The sequence below is a fragment of the Solenopsis invicta genome, chromosome 8 (genome assembly GCF_016802725.1).
Source record: "Solenopsis invicta isolate M01_SB chromosome 8, UNIL_Sinv_3.0, whole genome shotgun sequence".
Taxonomy (NCBI): domain Eukaryota; kingdom Metazoa; phylum Arthropoda; class Insecta; order Hymenoptera; family Formicidae; genus Solenopsis; species Solenopsis invicta.
In genome coordinates this window covers 2790735-2811693 of record NC_052671.1, presented here as the reverse complement: position 1 = coordinate 2811693, position 20959 = coordinate 2790735, and the positions used below count along the sequence as shown (strand labels likewise).

The following is a 20959-nucleotide window of genomic DNA, read 5'->3' as shown; positions in this document are numbered from 1 at the left end:
TGTTCCATAAGAAAATTAGTATTGTTTATTATAAGATCAAAAAATTTTTTCTTAATAAATTAAAATACATACTTCTTGTTGTTGTAATAAAGTTTATCGTATTACAAGAATAAAAAGAAGTTATATTACATGATCGTACAGCGAATGGCCATCATAATTGGGGTACGAAGAATTTATGTTGAAGGGGCGCGGGTAAACCAGACCTGTGCCACGGTAAGAATCTCTGGCAAGTTGCTGAGAATATTCGCCTAGAAATCATCATTAAAAAGATTAAGATTATAGACGTCATAAAAATTACCGTGTCATCGGTTATATAAGAAGATTGGAATTTTGGAAGAAAAAAAAAGATAAGATGCTAAATTTTAAACTGAGATTTTACAAGTAGATATAAATACTACAAGTCGTTTTGACTGTCAAGAAATATTATAAAACTGCAATGAATATAATTTCAGCAAATCTCCTATGTTACAAGTACAAAAAGATGTACAGATTTCATTTTACATACTTACAGCATAGAAATCTAAACCAGTCAGTGTTAGTATTCCACCTTTAAGATAGGAAGGAATAATTAATACCTGATGGACTATATGACGGTGAATTAGGCACTGATGGATATCTTGATTGCATATTTATCCCGCTAGATCTGAATGCAAATTCGGATAAAGATGTCGGATTAGCATAACTGGTCCTGGATATTGATTCTTTATTATAGTAGCTACTTAGCGGTAGGTTCCATCCTACTTTACGTGAGCTCGAGCCTGCAAAGGATTTGTGATGTTACACTAGAGTCAAATAAAATATGTGAAATTATAGATTATTGTTTATGTAAAGCATTAATTCATCCAAAAGTTCAATTTTTGTTTATAATTATCTTACACGGAATTACGTTATAATTATTTATGTAATAAATTTTAAAATTATTTATGTATCTATCAGATCTCTTACAAATTCGATAAGTTTATCTTCTTTGATTATGTTTTTATAATGCCAACAATGCATATATTTTACTTGTTGCAATACAATGAAAGAACCGACGAATAAATTCTCAAATGTATTAAAAGAAATATAATAATTATAATCTAGATATAATATAAACATATTAATAATAGTATAGTAATAATTATAGAAATATTTAAAAATAACATATGAGTATTACATACCCGTCTGCCAAAAGGTGCTTCTCCCGCCAGAGACTCTTCCTCTACTACCAATTCTTCCCAAGGAAAATTTAATACCTTCAGTGTCTGCTGCAAGTACAATATTATATAAGTAATTTTTTACACGCAATAACTTTAGTCAGATCTTTTGAATTTATGAATTATTAATAATTGCTACATAATTAAGAGCTTAATTTATTTATTTTTGCATATTGTTAAAATTAAATAAATTAAATACAATAATAAAAATAGTTTCGAGCCAATATTTATAAATCTCATTTTTCCAATTGTTACTTTTACTAAATCAATACAATTTAATTTTATAAATAATTACTAATGATTTTCTTTAAAAACTTAAATAGTATAATTTTCGGCGATGTCGTAATAAAAAATCCTGTTAATCATTAAGTCTGCATCAATATAAAACTCTGCAATTTTTAATATGTCTTTTATTAAATAATCCTTCATTAAATAATCTTTCATTAAAATAATCCTTCTAAAAGAATTTTTTTGAAAACAATTTGAAACAATCTTGAAACAATTTTTGTATGTACTTTTTGACAAAAAAAAGTTCAATTTATAATACAATAGTATCTTTAACGCACTAATACAATTATGGTAATAATATAAATAATATGAAGAGTGTACGCAACAGTAATGTAAATAACAAGAATTTCCTTCAGCTTACAATTAGCTTATATTTATTAGTTAATTATTTATTAGTTAATATATTTATTAGTTAATTACATACATTATCACCTGGATCTTATAGAACTGTAAAATATTTTCTCTGCTTTTTAGCATTTAATTAAAAAACTAGTTGCATCTATTTTATGTATTTAATGTCTTGTGTACTTTAGACAAGTTTCTAAAAAATTTTAAGTACAACGTGAAACAATTAAAATTTATAAATTATATACATTGTAAAGATCCGTTCTTTAATTTACACTTTCTTAACATATGTATATTTTTTATAAGAATATAAATCAAAGGTGTACTTGATGATTTAAGTACATATCTTATAATTTTTTTATTAACGCTATAATTGATTTTTCCAAATTCAAAATATCTGTTTTGCATATATAGTTTTTTAACGCAATAATGTAATTTACTTAAAAATTAGATATAATTACCAAAAATAAATAAAATAACAACCACGGTAATCACAAATATTTTAATTTTTATATTCATTATTGCCCGCTTTGCTTCTGTCGAAATATCGTATCAGTCAGTTAAGAATACAAAGAAATCTCCAATACGCACTTTGTTCACGCAAGATCAACTTGTTATTATCTCGGCTGAACAATGACTACTCCTCGTGTAACATCCAGACCCGTATTTTTATAGTCGTGCTTTCTGACGATAGCAATTGAAACTAATCTTGAAAAGTGAAGCAATTTAATAAATGAATCTTAAGAGTCAATTTAGTACTAGTAACGTCATGTTTGTAACTGCGATTCAAGCAGTAACTCGATGACATATATTTTGCAAGCTTTCGTTTTCTTTTGATTTTTTGTGCGCTTACAGAGTAGAATCCAACTGGAATAGACCATTAGATACTTCTCAAGATGTTAACAACACTATATATCAAATTTTTAACAAAATTTCTTACTATTTTTTACTTTAAAACTTTATATAATGTGGAATATTACTAATTAAAGGAATCAATTATAGGATTTGCGAATGATATGATATAAAATATGGAATATAAAATATTCTTCACGTTTCATATCTATAAATAAAGATATCTATAAAGTTTTTATAAATTTATAGTTAATTGTTTGAGGTTTCGAATAAATAAAAACTATACGTTAATATTTTTATAACTAAATAAAACTGAATATAAATTTCTTTTTGGCACATCATAAAAAATATTCACGCAACAGAGCAATTCGTAACGCAATGTTCAACGTCTCCAACAACAATGAGGGTGTTGCGCGAGAAATCTATAACAGCGCTTGCGCCAACGTAACCAAAAAAGAGGGAATATTATTCCACCCTTACATGGGAAAAATACATCGGACAAATATAACGTGCAATTTCGATGCAATTTCAACTTCCTGTCGTTTCCTTCGGTGTGAAAACGCAAATACAAGCAATCGATGGTCGCCCCTAACTTGGCGCAGCAGATATGAACGTTGATAACAATATTTTAAGAAATATGTTACAGCTCAAGGATTAACATAAAGGTTTCGAATGTGAATTTCAAATAATATTATTGGATTTAATGTGTGTCATAATATGTGTATAAAGAGCCTAGCGGAATAAGTATGGTAAAAGTGCTTCCACGGCACTTTTCAAGTTGGCCTTTTTTTCTAAGATAACTTATATGAAAAGACGCTTACATATCAAATTTCAGGTTTCTATATGGAGACGTGACCAAGATAGAACAAAAGAACAATTTTTTTACATTTTCACGATTTTCACTTAGTAATAAATGCAACAAAATTTTGAAAAAAATCTGAAAAATCAATTACACTTAGACATTAATAAAAATATTTTTCACATTTGTTTTTGGTGCAAATTTTGATTATAAAAAATAAAAATATTTTTTAAACATTTTTTCCACCCTGATTTCGTTGACTGAACACATTGAAAAAATTACATGTTATCTCTGTTTCCAACTCCTACAAAATATATTTTTTTCAGATTTTTTCAACAGGTGGACCACAATGAAAAAAAATTAAAATATGGAATTTGATAGACAAATAAAACATTAAAGAGCTGATAAAAACAATTTACCTGCTTATTTTATGAAAAAAAATTAACAGAAAAATGTTATTTTAATTTTTTTCATTGTGGCCCACCTTTTGAAAAAATCTAAAAAAGATATATGTTGTAGAAGTTGGAAATAGAGATAACGTGTAACTTTTTCAAGGTGGTCTACGAAATCAGAGTGGAAAAAATGTCTAAAAAATATTTTTGTGTAATTGATTTTTTAGAATTTTTTCAAAATTTTGTTGCATTTATTACTAACAATAAGTGAAAATCGTAAAAATGTAAAAAAATCGTTTTTTTGTTCTATCTTGGTCACGTCTCCATATAGAGGTCTAAAATTTGATATGTAAGCAAAGTAAGGTATGGTCTTTTTGTGTAAGTTATCTTAGAAAAAAAGCCAACTCGAAAAGCCGTGGGGACACTTTCACATACTTATTTCGCTAAGCCCTTTGGCAAATAAAGTCATGTTTACATGTAGTCTTGTAGAATATTGTCGTCCGCCATGTGCATGTCTCTTGTGACATTACAATCTCATTGCAGATATCGTATAATGTTTATTAAAAATAAAAAAATTATTTTGTTTTATTTAAATTTTTTAAGCTAAGAAAATTATTTAAAGAGGTTTATTTAAGAAAATATATTTTATGAAATGTTCATAAAACCTTGTTTTGTGACACTTATTTTTGGGTAAAATTTACAAAAGATCATTAATTTATGTTTTTTTTACACAAAAGTTTCTTTCATGACATTAGTATTCCACGATCCCCCTGTTACTCCACAAATGTTCGTTCAAATTCACTTAAATTTATTGAATTTGATAATAATTCAAGCTTTGATTTATGCCGTCTAATTGTCCGCTGAACCGATTACTTCGGCAATCTACGGAATATTTTCCTCTCACTCAGGCTGTGACAGTCTTTCGTTACATACAATTTGCGTTTTGCTTAATGCTTGACACGTTTTATGAATTATACCTGATTTATGCCGTTAACTTGTGTCGAAATCGGTCAAGTTCAACAATATTTCAATGCTTTTGTTGATAAAGATTTACTAAACAAAAACAATAAAAATTCTAATGTTGAACTTTGCTGATTCCAGCATAAGTTAACGGTTACGATTTCCATGAATCAAGCTTTAATCGTTTAGTGGTTCTCACACGAAGATGGGACAAATGATGATCGATTACGGATCAATCACGGACCTCATTAGGAGAGAGATGGCCGTGATTTGCGCGATATGTAATTTTCGAAAGAACCCTAACGTTTAAATTATGAGTGTACACGAGATTTCAAATGAAGAATATGTATGAAAAAACACGATAACACAAGCTTGACTTTACCCGCCAAATTTCCTGTGAGAACTAAACTGTAACGATTAATGTTATTATTCAGATGATTCTTAACATTAAGTTAAAAGTTATTAACTTTTTAGCTTTACTATTTAATTTTCAACTTTTTAACTAGTCATAACCCAACTTTGTGCATAGATAGTGATTCTTGAACTTATGGTAGGCATCTTTTTTGTTAATAGACATCAAATTTATCTCTTCTTAGTATCATGGGACAATTGATATTAAACCATGTTGATGAGATATTTAACACAGTGCGAGTATAGCAATCAATATTTTTTAAATAAAACTACCTAACAAACAAGTTACAGTATAACGTGTGTGTACGCAACGCTTTAAAACCCTTAAAGTTTTAAATAATTTTGAACTTAAATTGGTATACAGGGGGTGTTCATTAATGGTTGTACCCACTTTTTACCATAGGCGCATGATTTACCGACGGATATGTATTTCTAACTTATTATTATATTAGAAATAACAGATATGTACTCCGATGGTAAAACGTGGGGACAACCATTAATGAACACCCTGTATATACCTAAAAATAATAATTTTTTTTGTAATTTAAGAATTTATTTTATTCAAAAATTGATGCCAACAAAGTTCTTTAAAAATTATACTTTTATAATATAAATAAAAATTGATTTTTTTATTATTATAATTTTTTACTTAGAAAATGTACACAAATGTAAATAAAATAACATGTGATAAAATGATCTTAATTTTATGAAACTTTGAAAGTGAAGTAACAATCATAGTATAGGCACATGTGTCACTCAAAGCCTTGAACTACGCTCTATTATGAAGTGTCATATGTACTATATATTTTTCTATAAAAATTTTGATTATATACATATATAAAATACATTTTGTGCATTGTATATATATATATTAGGTTAAGGAAAAAGAAATCTATCATTTTTATACACAGGGTGTTTGATAATTAATAATTAATCTCTTGCATGTAAGTAGAATGGACCAAACTGAGTTGAAAAGTCCTCTACCATTTTCCAAAATTCGCAATAGTTAACGAGTTATAAATTAATAAAAATAGCCGAACTAATCCCGCTCACAGCCAATCCAAGCGCGCGCTCGATGTTGCCGAGCGAAATTCTTACCTCTGACTTACGATCAATATTTTCACACGTGAGCAGACAACGGACAAACCATACATGAGAATAATGACTTTATCGTTAACAGTTCAGCGTTGTCTCGCATTGATATGGGCTCTTATCTAGACATAGGTTGATTACGATATAAATTTGTTAATTTATATTCGTTTAAAATAATTGTCTATTGTTTTCACTAGCTGATGAAAACTAAGTGTAGTCAAAACGAAGGAGAATAAGTTGTTTAAAAAAACTCTTTAGTTATTTAGTTGTTGCTTGTAATTTGGCCGTTTCCTTTTTATATTTTGCAGCTACAATTTATTTATCTTTTTATAAATTTAAATTTTTGAATAAATATCACTTATATACGTGACTCTAATAAAATTGTTCATTTTCTTCACATTAGTATTTTAGTAACTAAATAAAAATAAATATGAATTTCTTTCTGGTTCACGAAAAACAAAACACTCGCATAAGAAAGTGATTCGTAGTGTGATGCTCTCGACGTCTTCAACAACTATGAGGATACTGTGCGAGAAGCTCTCACTTACACATGCGCAAACGTAACAAAAAAGTCAGGGATATTATTTCACCCTTTCCTTGGGAAAAGTGCATCGGACGAACATAACGTGCAATTTCAATAATTTAACTTCCTGCCGTTTTGTTCAGTGTGAAAACACAATGCGGACGATCAATAGTCGCTCTTAACTTGGTGCGGTATCATTAACGCCTATTTTTTTAAAAACATCCGGCGAAACTGGATAACAGCCATAATTTTAAAATTACCGCAATTGTCACTCATTCCATGACATTGTATGCTTCGTTGGCTAACAACGCCGCAAAAAGTCCAGTAGACAATTAACTTATAATATATTAAACAAATTATTAGGGGAAGAAATAAAATAAAATTTTGTCTTTTAAAATCTACTTTTACCGATCCGCTTCTTATTCGCGTCTCAGTCATTACAAGAAAATATACATGTTCGACGATCACTGTAAATTTAATGAAACTCTTTTGAGGTTTTTCGGTTTATGGCCTTATGAAAGAACCGTGTGCGAGCGTCTTCGTGCAATATGCTTTAATATGTTATTCATTTCTCACGTGATTGCAGAGGTAATTTTATTTTTTTATTTTTATTCTCTAATAAGTTTAATAAGGGTATTAAAAACTTGGAGTAATATATTTACTGTTAATAATTTTAAGATGTTACAGACATATCAAATAATCAATACATCTACATAACAGTATTTACTTGTATTGTTAATTTCATTATTTAATTTTAGATAGATTAAAAATTATTTTGCAAAGATATTTGTTGATAGAATTTGAAAATATATTTGTAATAATATATCCCGTATGAAATAAATAAAATGTAGAATAATATATAAACAAGCGGTTGTAATGCTAAATGTCATAATGCTAAATGTACGATTTAACATAGACGTATGTTTTTATAGTTCGCGCAATTTGCTATAGTTGACTTTTTTAATGTAAATATCACTATTAGGATATTGAGGGATGCTATTACAACTTTTCTGATTTTTGTAATCTTTAACATGTTTTTCTTGAATACTAAGAAAGTAAGTTGAGCTCTGATTGTATGGTTAATAAAGTTAATTTTTATAAAAATTTTTACATTTATTTGAGATTCTGCATAATTTAAATTTCTTTTAGCTAAAACGGATACTGGATGAAATTATTAATAATCGGCGGATGATAACAGATTCGCAAGAAATTGAAATACTAGACTATTACGCTTACAAAGGAAAAAAAATTATAGTTACTATTCTATGTAATAATGTTAATTTTACGTATAAAAAATGATAGCATAGTTTAAGTATATATCATTCAGTTATTTGTGATTTAATACATGCTTTAATAATTAATGTTTCTCTCCGATTATACATATTACTTTTGTCTTTTGCGTGAAATAAAAAAAGATTATAATGTATGGCATATCCTGTATAATTTAGCGCTGGTAATGTGCATTACGTTTATGACTTTTGTAAGTGGACTGCTACCGGATATTTTTGACGTTCTTTGGCCGTTAAACGAATCACGTGTACATGATTTACTAGTGATGAAAGAGTACAAAATAAATGAAGGAATACAGTATTATATTTTTTGCTACTATTCTATTATATGTATTAACATTGGTGGTATTGTCACAACATTCATCATTTCGACATTATTATCAATTAATTTACACTGCTGCGCAATATACAAAGTTTGCAGGTAAGAAGCCTAAAAGAATGTAAAAATTTTAGTAATATCCTGCTAAACATTTTTTTCTAAATTTTTATACAAATTCTTCCTGTTTTTGAGGGGGCGGGGGGATACTTTACAGAAATACTGAAGAAATCTACATATTTTCAAAACAGTAATTGGGATAAAACCACGTTTTATATAAACAATTCAAATCAAAACAGATCCGAATTGTATACTGTTACTTTCAATTTCACATATAGTGAATTAAATTGAATCAAATAAGTTTAATAAGTAATATCACCGAATTAAACTGACAATCAATTTAATAATACTGATATTAACTCGCATAAGATTACACTTTTCTTAAAAAAAAATTGAAGAATCTGTTGCAATTATTATTACTGAATTACTGTTTTTAAACTCCGTTTGGTCACAAAACATTCTTTTAATATATACGATCCATTGTTGCAATAAATGTAATCACATGCCTCAGTGCAACATTAGAAGATATAAGAAAGTAGGAAAATCTAGATTCATATTTTGACTAAGATAATATTTTTTTGCAACAGATTCTTTAAATATTCCAAGGATGGATGGTGATCTTATAAATCTAGATAGAATCAGAATTATTAAATTGATTGTTAATTTAATTCGATGATATTACTTTTCTGATTCAATTTAAGAGCTGTATTTGAATATAAAAGTAAGTTCACACATAGTTCAAAAAATTGTAATTAAAAAAACACAAGAAACATTATTTTAGCATTAAGAAACTGTTATGACCGTCAATGGGTCGCATATGTTCATCTTTTCTCAAAATTTTTTATAATTTCTGTATAATTTTAAAACTTTTTAGAAAATTTCACAGATTTTTTATACAAATCTTCAGAATTTACCTATATGAAAATTTTGAAAAAAGATACATATTTTTCAGTATATCCGAAGTGTTCTCAATCTTTTTAAGGAAAAATTCCGAAAAAAAATTGTAATCAGTGATCTTATAATATTTTGCATAAAAAATGAATAATCGGTTTGTTGATATGATTAAATAAAAACTTCACATGTTATTAGTTATCGAATAAAACAATTTGTGGACAAAGAAGTAATAGCATGCTCCAGCAAAGGAAATGTAAACGAAAGAATAATTAAAACAGTAGAACTTCATCGAAAAGCAAAGAAGTAAGTATTTAAAGTCAAAACTACTATGTGATAATATTACTAATTCTTTGTTTAATGAAAATTCTATTTATTTGTTGTTTTCAAGATTGTTTAAATTGATTACGACAAGTTTTACAATGTCTTATCTTATTATGGCAGTAGCAGGCATGTGCGGTTTTGCTATGAGTTTATATGGAGTAAGTAACTTTATCTTCTCCTTTTGTAACATATATTTTATAAATTATACACATAAACAATATTTAATAAAAATTAACAATTTCTAATGTAATATAAGATATACGTACACATACCGAATAAACAAATTTATTGAATCCGTAAAATAACTCGAAAACAAGACAATTGTGAAAAAAATGTTTTATACAAAAGAGGAGGGATAAATGAAATTTTCAAAATAATAAATTTTTTAAAGTTATATGAAAGTCCATTTTTAAAAATAAAATTATATTGTATATGATTCTTTTGCATAAAATGATTCCTCTTATTATTCTGCTCATAAAAAATAGTAAAGTAATTTTTCAATAAAAGAAAATTAATAATTTGAGACATTTTAGACTTATAATTTGAGATACTTTATACTTTATTCTATCATATCTTGACATAAAGTGTAAAATATCTCGTAAAACATTGTTTTTTTTATAACTCTATCTTAAAAATTTTATTTGCAGAATAATTAAAGAAATCATATATATTATGTAAAAATTGTATGTAACTTTAATGTTTTCATCAAAATATTTTAGCGATTGATACTTTTCACTGTTTACATGTACTGTGTGTATGTTTAAACATACATATAACATTTATTCGTGTCTAAATAAGTTTTCATATAAAATAAAAACTATCAAAATAATTCGTTATTAATATGTTAACAGTTGCTGAACGTAATAATTTACAAATATGATTTGACGGAACTTCTGACAACTGCATGTTTTATTATAGGATATGAGTTTTGTTTATTTACCATAACTATAATGGGGCAATTACTGATAAACCATTCTGATGAGTTATTTAAATCACTGTGAGTAGTAATGCAATGGTACAAATTTCTTTTAAATTTCTAATTATATATAAAACATATTTCATGTATATTTTACCAAATTAAATAAAATTTTTTATAGATACATGTCGCTATGGTACGAAGCACCTATAACAGTACAGAAATCAATATTGTTTATAATGCAAATCTCCGTGAAAAGCTTAGTAATGAATCTTGGTGGAGTACTTGAAGTAGCAATGCAAACCTTTACCTCGGTAAAATAACATAGATGAGAGAAAAATGCGAAGACATCTTATTAACATTATCAGCTTCATTGCATTATTTGTTTTAGATCACGAATATGTCAATATCCTTTATGATGATATTCTTTTCCATACAGTAGTTTCATAATTTTGCGCAGAAAAAATAATTGCTAGTGATATACAATTGATAAAATTTTCTACAGTAAAATAAGGAAAAAAGACATAATTTGATTAAACAAGATAATATTGCACATTTATTCAACAATAAGTAGCTGTTTATAGTAATTTGTATTTTTTGCAATATAATCCAAAAAGAGCTTCTGCAAAATTAGATTCCACAACCGAGACATCAGGCAATGATGGCAGAATTCAGCCGGCTCCGTGTGTAGGGAAGAAATTAATTATAAAATAAATTGATAAACTAAATAACTACACATATTTTTATGTATTAAACAATAAAGTTTATAAAATTAGAAAACTTAAACAGATTGAGCCCTCTCACTTTATATATTTATATGTTTTTTTTACATTTATTAGCGTATACATTAATTTGATGCTATTTTTCCTACTTAAAGATATTTTTAAAAAAACATAAAAAAATTTGTGTAATATCTTTTAATATTGTAATTGAAATTATTGTAGTTATTATCCATTTTCACGAAGAGTGTATAGCATTATTATCGCAGCGATTTTATGTTTCAAACTATGAGGAAGATATGAAAGAGAAAAATATTAACAAACCAGTTTTAGAAAGCTCCAAACATGTAAAATGCCATATTTTTATTAATCATATGTTCTTGTTTAAACTATGCAATTATTATGCATGAAATTAATGTATTAAATGTATTATTTCTGACGTGCGTTTTTTACGTTACAATCCATAGTAAGTATAACTGAAATATTTTATAATATTTTTTTAACTAAACAATTTCGGAAGGAAAAAAACTTTTAAGAAAATCAGCTATATCTTGTTATCTGATCACCAAATTTTTCATATATATTTTTTCATAAATACCACTTATGCAACTCTACACTTAATGAAACTGTACATTTTCTTCACAATAATATTTTCATAAATACATATAAAATACTCAATAGAAACTTCTGTTTAGCACATAATGAAAAACACGCAACAAAGCGAGTAGTGTGATGTTTAACGTCTCCAATAACACTGAGGGTCTTGCACGAGAAGCGTGCAAGCGCGCATGTGCAAATGTGACAAAGGGTCAGAGATATCATTTCACCCTTCGCTTGGAAAAAGTATTGGACGGATATAACGTGCAATTTCAATAATTCAATTTTCCGTCGTCTTTTTCAGTGCAAGCAGGTGATGGTCCTCCATGTAGCTTAGCGATACCATTAACGCCGATTGCAATATTTTATTACATCATCCAACAAAGGTACAAAAACGATTCTAATTTTCAAATTGCTGCAATTGAAATTTATTTCTCGACGTTGTTTCGCTGACTATTATGTAAAGTAGAAAAAAAATTGGCTGATATATATTAAATGAATTATTATACGAAGGAAAATGTGCACAAAGTAAATTCTGCTCTTTGAAATTTGCTTTTGCGGATCCGCTTCTTATTCACATCTCGATCATTACAAGAGAATATACATGTTTGACGATCACTATTATAAATTTAATGAAACTCTTTTGAGAATTCTTGGTTTATGGCCTTATGAAAGAACCGCGTGTGAGCGTTTCCGTGCAATATGTTTTTATATGTTACTCATTTCTCACGTGATTGCAGAGGTAATTTTATTTTTATTCTTAAAAAAATTTGATAAGGACGCTAAAAACTTGAATTAATTTGTTACGAAATGTTCGTACATCGGTACATTAAAAGGTTTTAAAGAAAAGAGTTGCTCTCAGAACTGTATGTTTATATCAACATACAATAATTTTCCTTTCTTTTTTTTCTGTTATATGTATAGTGTACATATGCAATAGTTATATGTGTATTCAGTCTGAAAAGTCTATCCCGTCCTCTATTTCGAAGGTTGTCCAAAATTATGGAAAACCGTGAAATACATATTCAATTACTTCGAAGAGTTACTCTATCTCTTTCGCAACGCCTTTACAAGAATAGCCTTTCTAAATAATAGAGCACGTATCTCGCAACTTTTCATCATTTTCAAATATTTTCAAATATTTTCTATATTGTTAATACCAATTAAAATCTGCCAAAAATGTCAAGATGCAGGTAATCGCTGCTCGTTTCCACAAATCATGTTTATTCAAACATAATGTGTTGGCCATGGAAGCGAGAAGTCGATTTTCTATCTTACTTTCTTTGCACATCCTGCACTCTCGAAAAGAGATTACGTTAACAATATAGGAGCCATACATGTACGATTTTCATAGACATAGTGTATTGTATCGAAAGAGGTCGCCAATACTGATATAATATTTTATTTTTGAATTGTATTTCTTCAATAAAAATTAAAAATAAAACTTTGAAAACGTAAATATAAAAAAATATCTTCCATCAGATAATATGGCAATTCTTACAATATCGTGTCAAATTTTTTAATTTTAATATTTAAGTTTATTATAAGATAAGAAGAAATAAGTATCTAATAAAAAGAATCTTGAAATCGACATAGCAATACTACATTTTCCTTTTTTTTTCCTTTAACATGAATCATACGTACAAAATACTTCCAAAATGATGTGCATGACGATTTATAGAAACTTTTCACTTTGATGTAAAACGTTTTTTGTTGATTTATATAATACCTTAGGTTATTTTGTAAGACGTAATGTGTGCCATGATAATATATAATATAAAAATATAAAAATAATGTTATTATATTCTGTTCAACTTGGAACTGTTTTAAAATCGAAAAATTTTGTGGCACACAATTTGGAAAATTTGAAAATATATATAAATTCACACAAGAAATATCAGTATTATAAAGGTTGATTTTTATATTTAAGATCTTCTCAAGTATTGTCTTAAGATGTCATCAGCGAATCAGATAGCCATATCAGCTTTTTAAAACATTCTTTAAGACTGTCTTGAAATGAGAAATAATTATGAATACCAGCTTAATTGTCTTATTTCTTCATGTCGATATATGTTCTCTTATTAAAACTAAAACAATTTTAAAATATTACAGACATATAAACCGATAAATATCTATACAATAATTATTATTATTAAGCCATTATTCAATTTCAGATAGATTAAAAATTATTTTGCAAAGATATTTGTTGGGATTTAAAAATAGGTATATTTGTAAGAATTACGTATCTTGTACAATATTACAAAATAAATAAAACATTGAGCAGTATATAAACAATTGATAGTCATAATATTAAATGTATTGTAATATAGAGACATGTATTTTTATAGTTCGCCCAATTTGTTATAGCTGACTTCAGTATAAATGTCACTATCAAGATTTTGTTGGATGCTATTTCGGCTTTTCTATTTTTTATAGCCTTCAACATGTTTTTCTTCAATAATGTGGAAGTAAGTTGAGCTTTAATTGTATAGTAAAAAAATTAATTTTTATAAAAATTTTTTATATTTATTTGAATCCCCACATAATTTAAATTTCTTTTAGCTAAAACATCTGCTGGATGAAATTATTAATAATCGATGGATGTTAACAGATTCGCAAGAAATTAAAATACTAGACTATTACGCTCATCAAGGAAAAAAAGTTATAATTATTATTATGTGTAATAATGTTAGCTTTACGTATAAAAGATGATAACATAGTAAAAGCATATATCATTTAGTTATTTGTGATATAATACATTATTTAATAATTAATGTTTTTGTTTGATTATACGTAGCATGTTATGTCTTTTGCGTGAAATGGAAAAAGATTATAATGTATGTCATATTTTGTATAATTTAGCGATGCAAATGTTCGCAATAGTTACAGTCTCAGTAAGTGGACTGCTACCGGATGTACTCGATTTTCTACGGCCACTAAACGAATCACGTGCACATTATTTACTAATTATGAAAGAATACCGAATAAATGAGGGAGTACAGTATTACTTTTTTTTTTCATATTCTATTATTAGTGTTACCATTGGTACTTCTGCAACAATATTCATCATTTCGACAATACTATCAATTAATTTACATTGCTGTGCAATATTCAAAATTTGCAGGTAACAAACTCAGAAAAATGTGGAAGTTTTAATAATATCTTGGTGAAAATTTTTTCTGAACTTTTATGCGAATTGGAACATTTTTCAAAAACACAAAAGAATCTGTATCTTTTTAAAACAGTATTTGAGATAGGACAGGATTTTGTATAAACAATTCAAATCGAAATAGGTCCGAACTGTGTGTCGTTACTGGTGTGTCTGATAAATATGTTAATATTTGAATCAATGAATAAATATTGAGTATAAATACAAGTGTTTCTTTTTGGTATTCATACAAATAAATATTTTTTTATTTAATTTAAATAATTATATTTCTTAAAATAATTACAAACATTTTCGATTTCGCATTCACTCTACACTTCTGTTGTATGAGATTTATTTTTCTGCTTAAAATTTGAATTTAGATATAATATCACAAAGATGCTTACTCTATTCTTAACAAGGTCGCCAGAAACTATCAGTTTCTATTACAAGTGTACCTACAGAACATGTATTTTTTTATGATTTTAATTTACTTGTAAGCAGGGTTAGAAACGCTTTCTTAAAAAAATAATGCGTTATTTATACTTTTTGTAAAAAGTAACTTGTTACCGTTACTCGTTTCAAAAAGTAACGCATTTCCGTCACTGTTACTTACAGAGTAAGGATTTATTACGTTACTTTTACGTTACTTTGTGATAATGATAAAGTAGCTTATTAAAATGTAAAATTATTTAATAATCATTATAATATGTAATAAGTATTAAAAATTAAAATTCTCTAAATTAGTTTATATAGACAGTATAGCTTTTCTTTGTATTAAACTTATCTAATAATGTTTCTAATTTTTTGTATTAATATCTTTATTTTTACTATTTATAATTTTTTTATAAAAATTTAGATTGTATATTGTTTCAGAAATTGATGTCATTATTAAAAGTAATGGGAACTATAATGACGTTAAAAGTAACGCGTTACTTCTCTGTTTGACAGCATAATTATTTAATTGTTGATACAATATGCAAAATATTCTGCCTTAGACTTTAGTTGAAGTGTAAAGGGCGCAAACTTCCATAGCATAAATCGTTCCATAGCGTAAATACCAAAGTTACCCTATTAATTTTATTTGTGGTGATATCACTTTTCTGATTCCATTTAAAAGCTGTATTTATAAAACCGAAAGTAACGACGCACAACAAATTAGAAAAAGTGATAAAAAAATAACAGAAAAAACATTATTTCAGCATTAAGATACTTCTACGACAGTCTATGGATCTCTTTTTTTCGGAATTTTTCAAAATTTTTGTATAAATTTTAAAACTTTCTATAAAATATCGTAGATTTTTTACATGAGTCTTCAGAATTTACGTATATGAAAGTTCTGAGGAAAAATAAAAATTTTTTTAATATACATATGTAAAGTATGACAAAAATTATATAAAAAGTCAGAAAAAAATTTTAACCAGAGATCTTAAAATGATACTCAGGAAATGAATAATCGATCCGTTGACACGACTAAATAAAAACTTCTTGTTATCAGTTATCGAATAAAACAATTTGTGGACAAAGAGGAAATAGCCAGCTGTAACAAAAATAATATAATCGTCGAAAGAATAATTAAAACAGTACAGCTTCATCAAAAAGTAAAGAAGTAAGTATTTAGAACCAAAATAGTGACAAAACTACTAACTCTTCGTTTAATAAAGGTGATTTGTTGTTTTCAAGACTTTTTAAGTTGTTTACGACAAGTTTTACGATGACATTTCTTACTATGATGATGATAGGCACGTGCGGCTTTGCTATGAGTTTATACAGCGTAAGCAACTCTTTCATAACACGCATTTTACAACTTATATGCATAACAGATATCTAACAAAAATTAACAGTTTCTAATGTAGTACAAGATATATACACGTACACACATAGAATAAGCAAAATTATTAGAGTGGTAAAACGTCTCGAAAACAAGATATTTGTGACAAAATGTTTCATACAATGCTATATGACTTGGAGAAGGGACAAATAAAGTTAAAATTTTTGAAATAATAAATTTTTCATATGAAGGTTACTGCTATTTTTTGAAATAGAACATGATTCTTTTATAGTACGATTTCTCTAATTATTCTGCACATAAAAAGTAGCAAAGTAGAGTTAGTAAAACATTAATAATTTGGAAAATATTTTATACTTGACTGGCATGTTTTGACATAAAATGTAAAATATCCTGTAAACTATTGTTCTTTTTATAATTTGCTCTTAAAACTTTCATTTGCAGAATAATTAAAGGAATCATGTAAAAAATATTTATATACATCATTCCAATTTGACCTAATATTTTTTTATCACCCTGTATGTATTTACTTGTTTGTATATTACTTACTTATGTACAAATAAGTTTTTATAAAATAAAATTACTTAACTTATTCTTTTATTAATGTGTTAATAGTTGCTGAACGCAATAACATGCATGCACAATTTAGTTGAATGTCTGATGCCGACAGGTTATACTATAGGATATGAGTTTAGTTTCTTCATCATATCTTTAATGGGGCAATTACTGCTAAACCATTCTGATGAGTTATTTAACGCACTGTGAGTAGCAACCTAATGGTACAAAATAATGCATAAATAAATTCATAAAATGTCTTATTTGTTTAGAATTGCACGTTTGTTAATTTTTTAATAAATACTTATATACAGAAGTAATATTTAAATTGCAAGTTTTGTCAAAATTGTTATAAAAAAATGTTGAAAAATAAGTAAGAAATTAGTAAAAAAATTTTTTTAAACATATTTTATAAAATCTTTATAAAACCTTGTTTTTATAAAGTGTTTGTGACACTTGTTAGTGCCTAGAGTTATGAAGGATTTTTAATTTAATTTTTTTATAATTAAATGTACTTTTTATGACATTAGCAGTAGTATGCTACGGCTTCCATCCTATCTCACAAACGCTTCCTTCTTCCCTTTTCAATAAATTGTAAATTACGCGTTGGTTCTAAGTATCTAATGAACTTTTATCTATAGGAAGATTGATAGAACTCTATAACTAACAAACTGGTGTTCATAAAAATTATATCACGTGAATATCTACTGAGTTACTTTTCTAAATGGTTCTATCAATCTCTTCTTTTCTTTATGTTTGACACAACAAAATGTAATTTTTTGTAATACTTACAACATATAAATACAGTACATATTTTTTAAAATTTATAAATTGCATTTAAAATATTTCATATATATATTTTCTGAGTTAAATAAAATTTTTTCTAGGTACCTGTCATTATGGTACAAAGCACCTATAACAATACAAAAATTATTATTATTTATAATGCAAATCTCCTCGAAAAGCTTAGTAACAAATTTTGGCGGTGTATGTGTTATAACAATGGAAACCTTTACTTTGGTAACATAATAAATAATAAAAAAATGCAAAGATAATGTTATCAATAGTATCAATTTCATTGAATTATTTGTTCTAGATCACGAGCAAGTCAATATCCATCGTAACAGTGTTCTATTCCATACAGTAGTTTTATATTATAGCGTAGATTGTAGGAAGAATAATAACTCGTAGTGATATATGCATGATAAAATTTTCTGTAGTAAAATAAAAAATAAAGACTTGATCAAATAAGAAAATACTCTATATTTTATTAATTCATCAATAAATAATAGAGAAAAGTCAAGTACTGGCATACCACTTTATTTTTGAATAATATTTCTTAAACAAAAGCAAAAAATAAAATTGTAAAAACATAAATACAAACCAGAAAGTCTTTTATCAGATGATACGTAGTAGTTCTTATAATACTGCAAGTAGTGTGCTGTTCAACATCTCCAACAACAATGAGGGTCTTGCGCAAGAAGCGCGCAATTACGCATGCGCCGACGTGACATAAAGTCGGTAATATTACTTCACCCTTTCCATGGAAAAAGTATCGCGTACAAACATAACGTGCAATTTCAATAATTCAACTTCCTGTCATTTTCTACAATGTAAATGTATAAAGGCGAGCAGGTGATAGTCCTCCCTATAGCTTGGCGGTACTATTAACGCCGACTATAACATTTCATAAAACCAAAAGTGCAAAATTGTAATTCTTAAATTGCTTCAAATGGCATTAATTTCTCAATGTTGTTCCGCTGACTGTTAAGAGACTTTCATATAAAGTATAAAAAAAAATTATCTGATATATAAAATAAACTACGAGGAAGATGTGCACAAAACATTTCAGTTCTTTAAAATCTACTTTTGCAGATCCGTTTCTTATTCGCATCTCGACCAATACAAGAGAATATATGTATACGTTCAACAATCGCCATTATAAATTGAATAAAACTCTTTTAGAATTTTTTGGTTTATGGCCTTTTGAAAGAACTGAGGGTAAACTTTTTCGTGCAATATGCTGGCACGTAATACTCATTTCCTACGTGATTGCACAGGTAATTTTGTATTTTTCTATTCTTTTTTTCTCTAATAAGTTTATCAAAAATACTAAAAGTTTGGAGTAACTTGTTAATTGTTTTGAAATTTATGTACATCAATATTTTAAAAAGTATTTTAAGAACTTTTTAAGAAAAACTCATAATTTTATATTTATGTCACATTAATTTTCCCTTCTTTGTTCCACCGTTACATATTAATATATCTTATATGCTATAGGGTGTCTATAAAATGTGTTTCTATCGTTTATATTTTAGAATGGTTTAAACGTAAAATACGTAATCAATTATTTTGAAGAGTTGCTCTATCCCTCTTCCTGGCCTCTTTTAAAGAATAGTTCTTCAAAAGATAGAGTTTGTATTTTGCGGTTTTTTATCATTTATTCAATTGCTTTTGAAATATACGGGATTGGAGTCAACTTTATAGATACATAATAAGATAATTGTACCTTATATGGCTTACCTAAGTTTTCCAATTTTTTCCAACTTTTTGCAGAGTCCAAAAATAAAGATTAATAGCCAGATTCAAAGTAAAAAACATTTCTTATTCCTACGAAATATTAGATCATGAAAAAAATAATCAAGAAAATTGTACCATTTCTATAAACTGAGTCAATTGTTGTAAACAAGTCACTCTAACAGTCTGTACAGACATACTACCATTATCTGTTTAATTCCATATATAATTACTTCGAAACAGCAAGTAGGCCATACTGTACTACAGTTACGTTATTATACGGAAAAAGATCGCTAACACTGTCATATCACTTTGTTTTCGGATTGTATTTCTCATAAACAAGAAATAAAGATATTGCTTTGAAGTTTACAATAAATTTCGTTTTACGATGAGATGAGAGTCTGATATAATGAAATCGGTACAGTAATGTTACGATTATTTTTTCTTTTTTTCTAACATAAGTCATATGTACAAAATATTTACAAATCAAATGTATACGAGGATTTCTAGAAGTCATTCATTTCGATGTAAAACGTTTTCTGTCGGTTTATATAAATATTCATATTATTCCAAAAATCGTAAAAAATGACCGCAACTGTGGCACAACAATATATAAATTAGATTAGGTTACTAACTTAATGAGTAGATCTAAATAAATAGATCTGCTGTGTCTTATCCTATATGTAAATCCTAAATGAAAATGATTTTTATCATTTTCTAGTCTGTTTTATCTGTGTGCTTATTTTACCTTAACTCGAGGTGTACTTGCATTTCGAGTTTATGTTTAAAACAGTATTATGAGAAAGAGAAAAATATAATTAAAACTGTTTTAAGATGTCACAAATATATAAAATAATCTAATATCTATATAATAATTATATTTAAGACATTATATAATTTCTAATTGATTAAAAATTATCATTTAAAATTATTGATTAAAAATTAATTCAAAAATAGTAAGCCATTCTCGTTCTTTAAATGTA

General features: G+C 26.9%; 3 protein-coding genes across 5 annotated transcripts; 2 read left to right on the top strand and 1 right to left on the bottom strand.

The window, feature by feature from the left end:
- Window positions 1-2: 2 nt before the first annotated feature.
- On the bottom strand, window positions 3-2492 carry LOC105199670. 2 transcript variants are annotated; one of them, XM_039452658.1, is made up of 4 exons: window positions 2291-2492; window positions 1161-1247; window positions 576-758; window positions 3-248 (listed from the first exon to the last, which is right to left on the bottom strand). In XM_039452658.1, exons 1-4 carry the CDS (start codon window positions 2346-2348, stop codon window positions 121-123), a joined length of 456 nt encoding a protein of 151 aa, XP_039308592.1. In that variant the 5' UTR covers window positions 2349-2492; the 3' UTR covers window positions 3-120. The 2 variants fall into 2 exon arrangements, with proteins under 2 accessions (XP_039308592.1, XP_039308593.1); XM_039452659.1 differs by having other exon boundaries at window positions 1161-1244; window positions 2291-2487.
- A 4384-nt stretch (window positions 2493-6876) lies between these two features.
- Window positions 6877-11666, top strand: LOC120358417. The gene is made up of 9 exons (XM_039452656.1): window positions 6877-7446; window positions 7791-7913; window positions 8008-8125; window positions 8307-8568; window positions 9613-9720; window positions 9806-9896; window positions 10590-10735; window positions 10836-10968; window positions 11046-11666. Exons 1-9 carry the CDS (start codon window positions 7312-7314, stop codon window positions 11094-11096), a joined length of 1167 nt encoding a protein of 388 aa, XP_039308590.1. The 5' UTR covers window positions 6877-7311; the 3' UTR covers window positions 11097-11666.
- A 2641-nt stretch (window positions 11667-14307) lies between these two features.
- Window positions 14308-18717, top strand: LOC113003751. Of its 2 annotated transcripts, XM_039452657.1 has the most exons (8): window positions 14308-14438; window positions 14533-14650; window positions 14833-15094; window positions 16614-16724; window positions 16799-16889; window positions 17520-17665; window positions 18347-18479; window positions 18556-18717. In XM_039452657.1, exons 1-8 carry the CDS (start codon window positions 14415-14417, stop codon window positions 18604-18606), a joined length of 936 nt encoding a protein of 311 aa, XP_039308591.1. In that variant the 5' UTR covers window positions 14308-14414; the 3' UTR covers window positions 18607-18717. The 2 variants fall into 2 exon arrangements, with proteins under 2 accessions (XP_039308591.1, XP_025990323.2); XM_026134538.2 differs by having other exon boundaries at window positions 14392-14631.
- Window positions 18718-20959: the final 2242 nt, after the last annotated feature.

Excerpts from the sequence above, each read along its gene's own strand:
- LOC105199670 (XM_039452658.1), bottom strand. The coding sequence starts at position 2,348 with ATGAATATAAAAATTAAAATATTTGTGATTACCGTGGTTGTTATTTTA. Across the intron at positions 759-1,160 it reads AAGCACCTTTTGGCAGACGG|GCTCGAGCTCACGTAAAGTA; the intron begins GTATGTAATACT and ends AATCCTTTGCAG. Across the intron at positions 249-575 it reads ACCGTCATATAGTCCATCAG|GCGAATATTCTCAGCAACTT; the intron begins GTATTAATTATT and ends GATGATTTCTAG.
- LOC120358417 (XM_039452656.1), top strand. The coding sequence starts at position 7,312 with ATGTTCGACGATCACTGTAAATTTAATGAAACTCTTTTGAGGTTTTTC. Across the intron at positions 9,721-9,805 it reads CTTCATCGAAAAGCAAAGAA|ATTGTTTAAATTGATTACGA; the intron begins GTAAGTATTTAA and ends GTTGTTTTCAAG. Across the intron at positions 10,736-10,835 it reads GATGAGTTATTTAAATCACT|ATACATGTCGCTATGGTACG; the intron begins GTGAGTAGTAAT and ends AATTTTTTATAG.
- LOC113003751 (XM_039452657.1), top strand. The coding sequence starts at position 14,415 with ATGTTTTTCTTCAATAATGTGGAA. Across the intron at positions 14,651-14,832 it reads AGTTATAATTATTATTATGT|CGATGCAAATGTTCGCAATA; the intron begins GTAATAATGTTA and ends TGTATAATTTAG. Across the intron at positions 16,890-17,519 it reads TTGCTATGAGTTTATACAGC|TTGCTGAACGCAATAACATG; the intron begins GTAAGCAACTCT and ends ATGTGTTAATAG.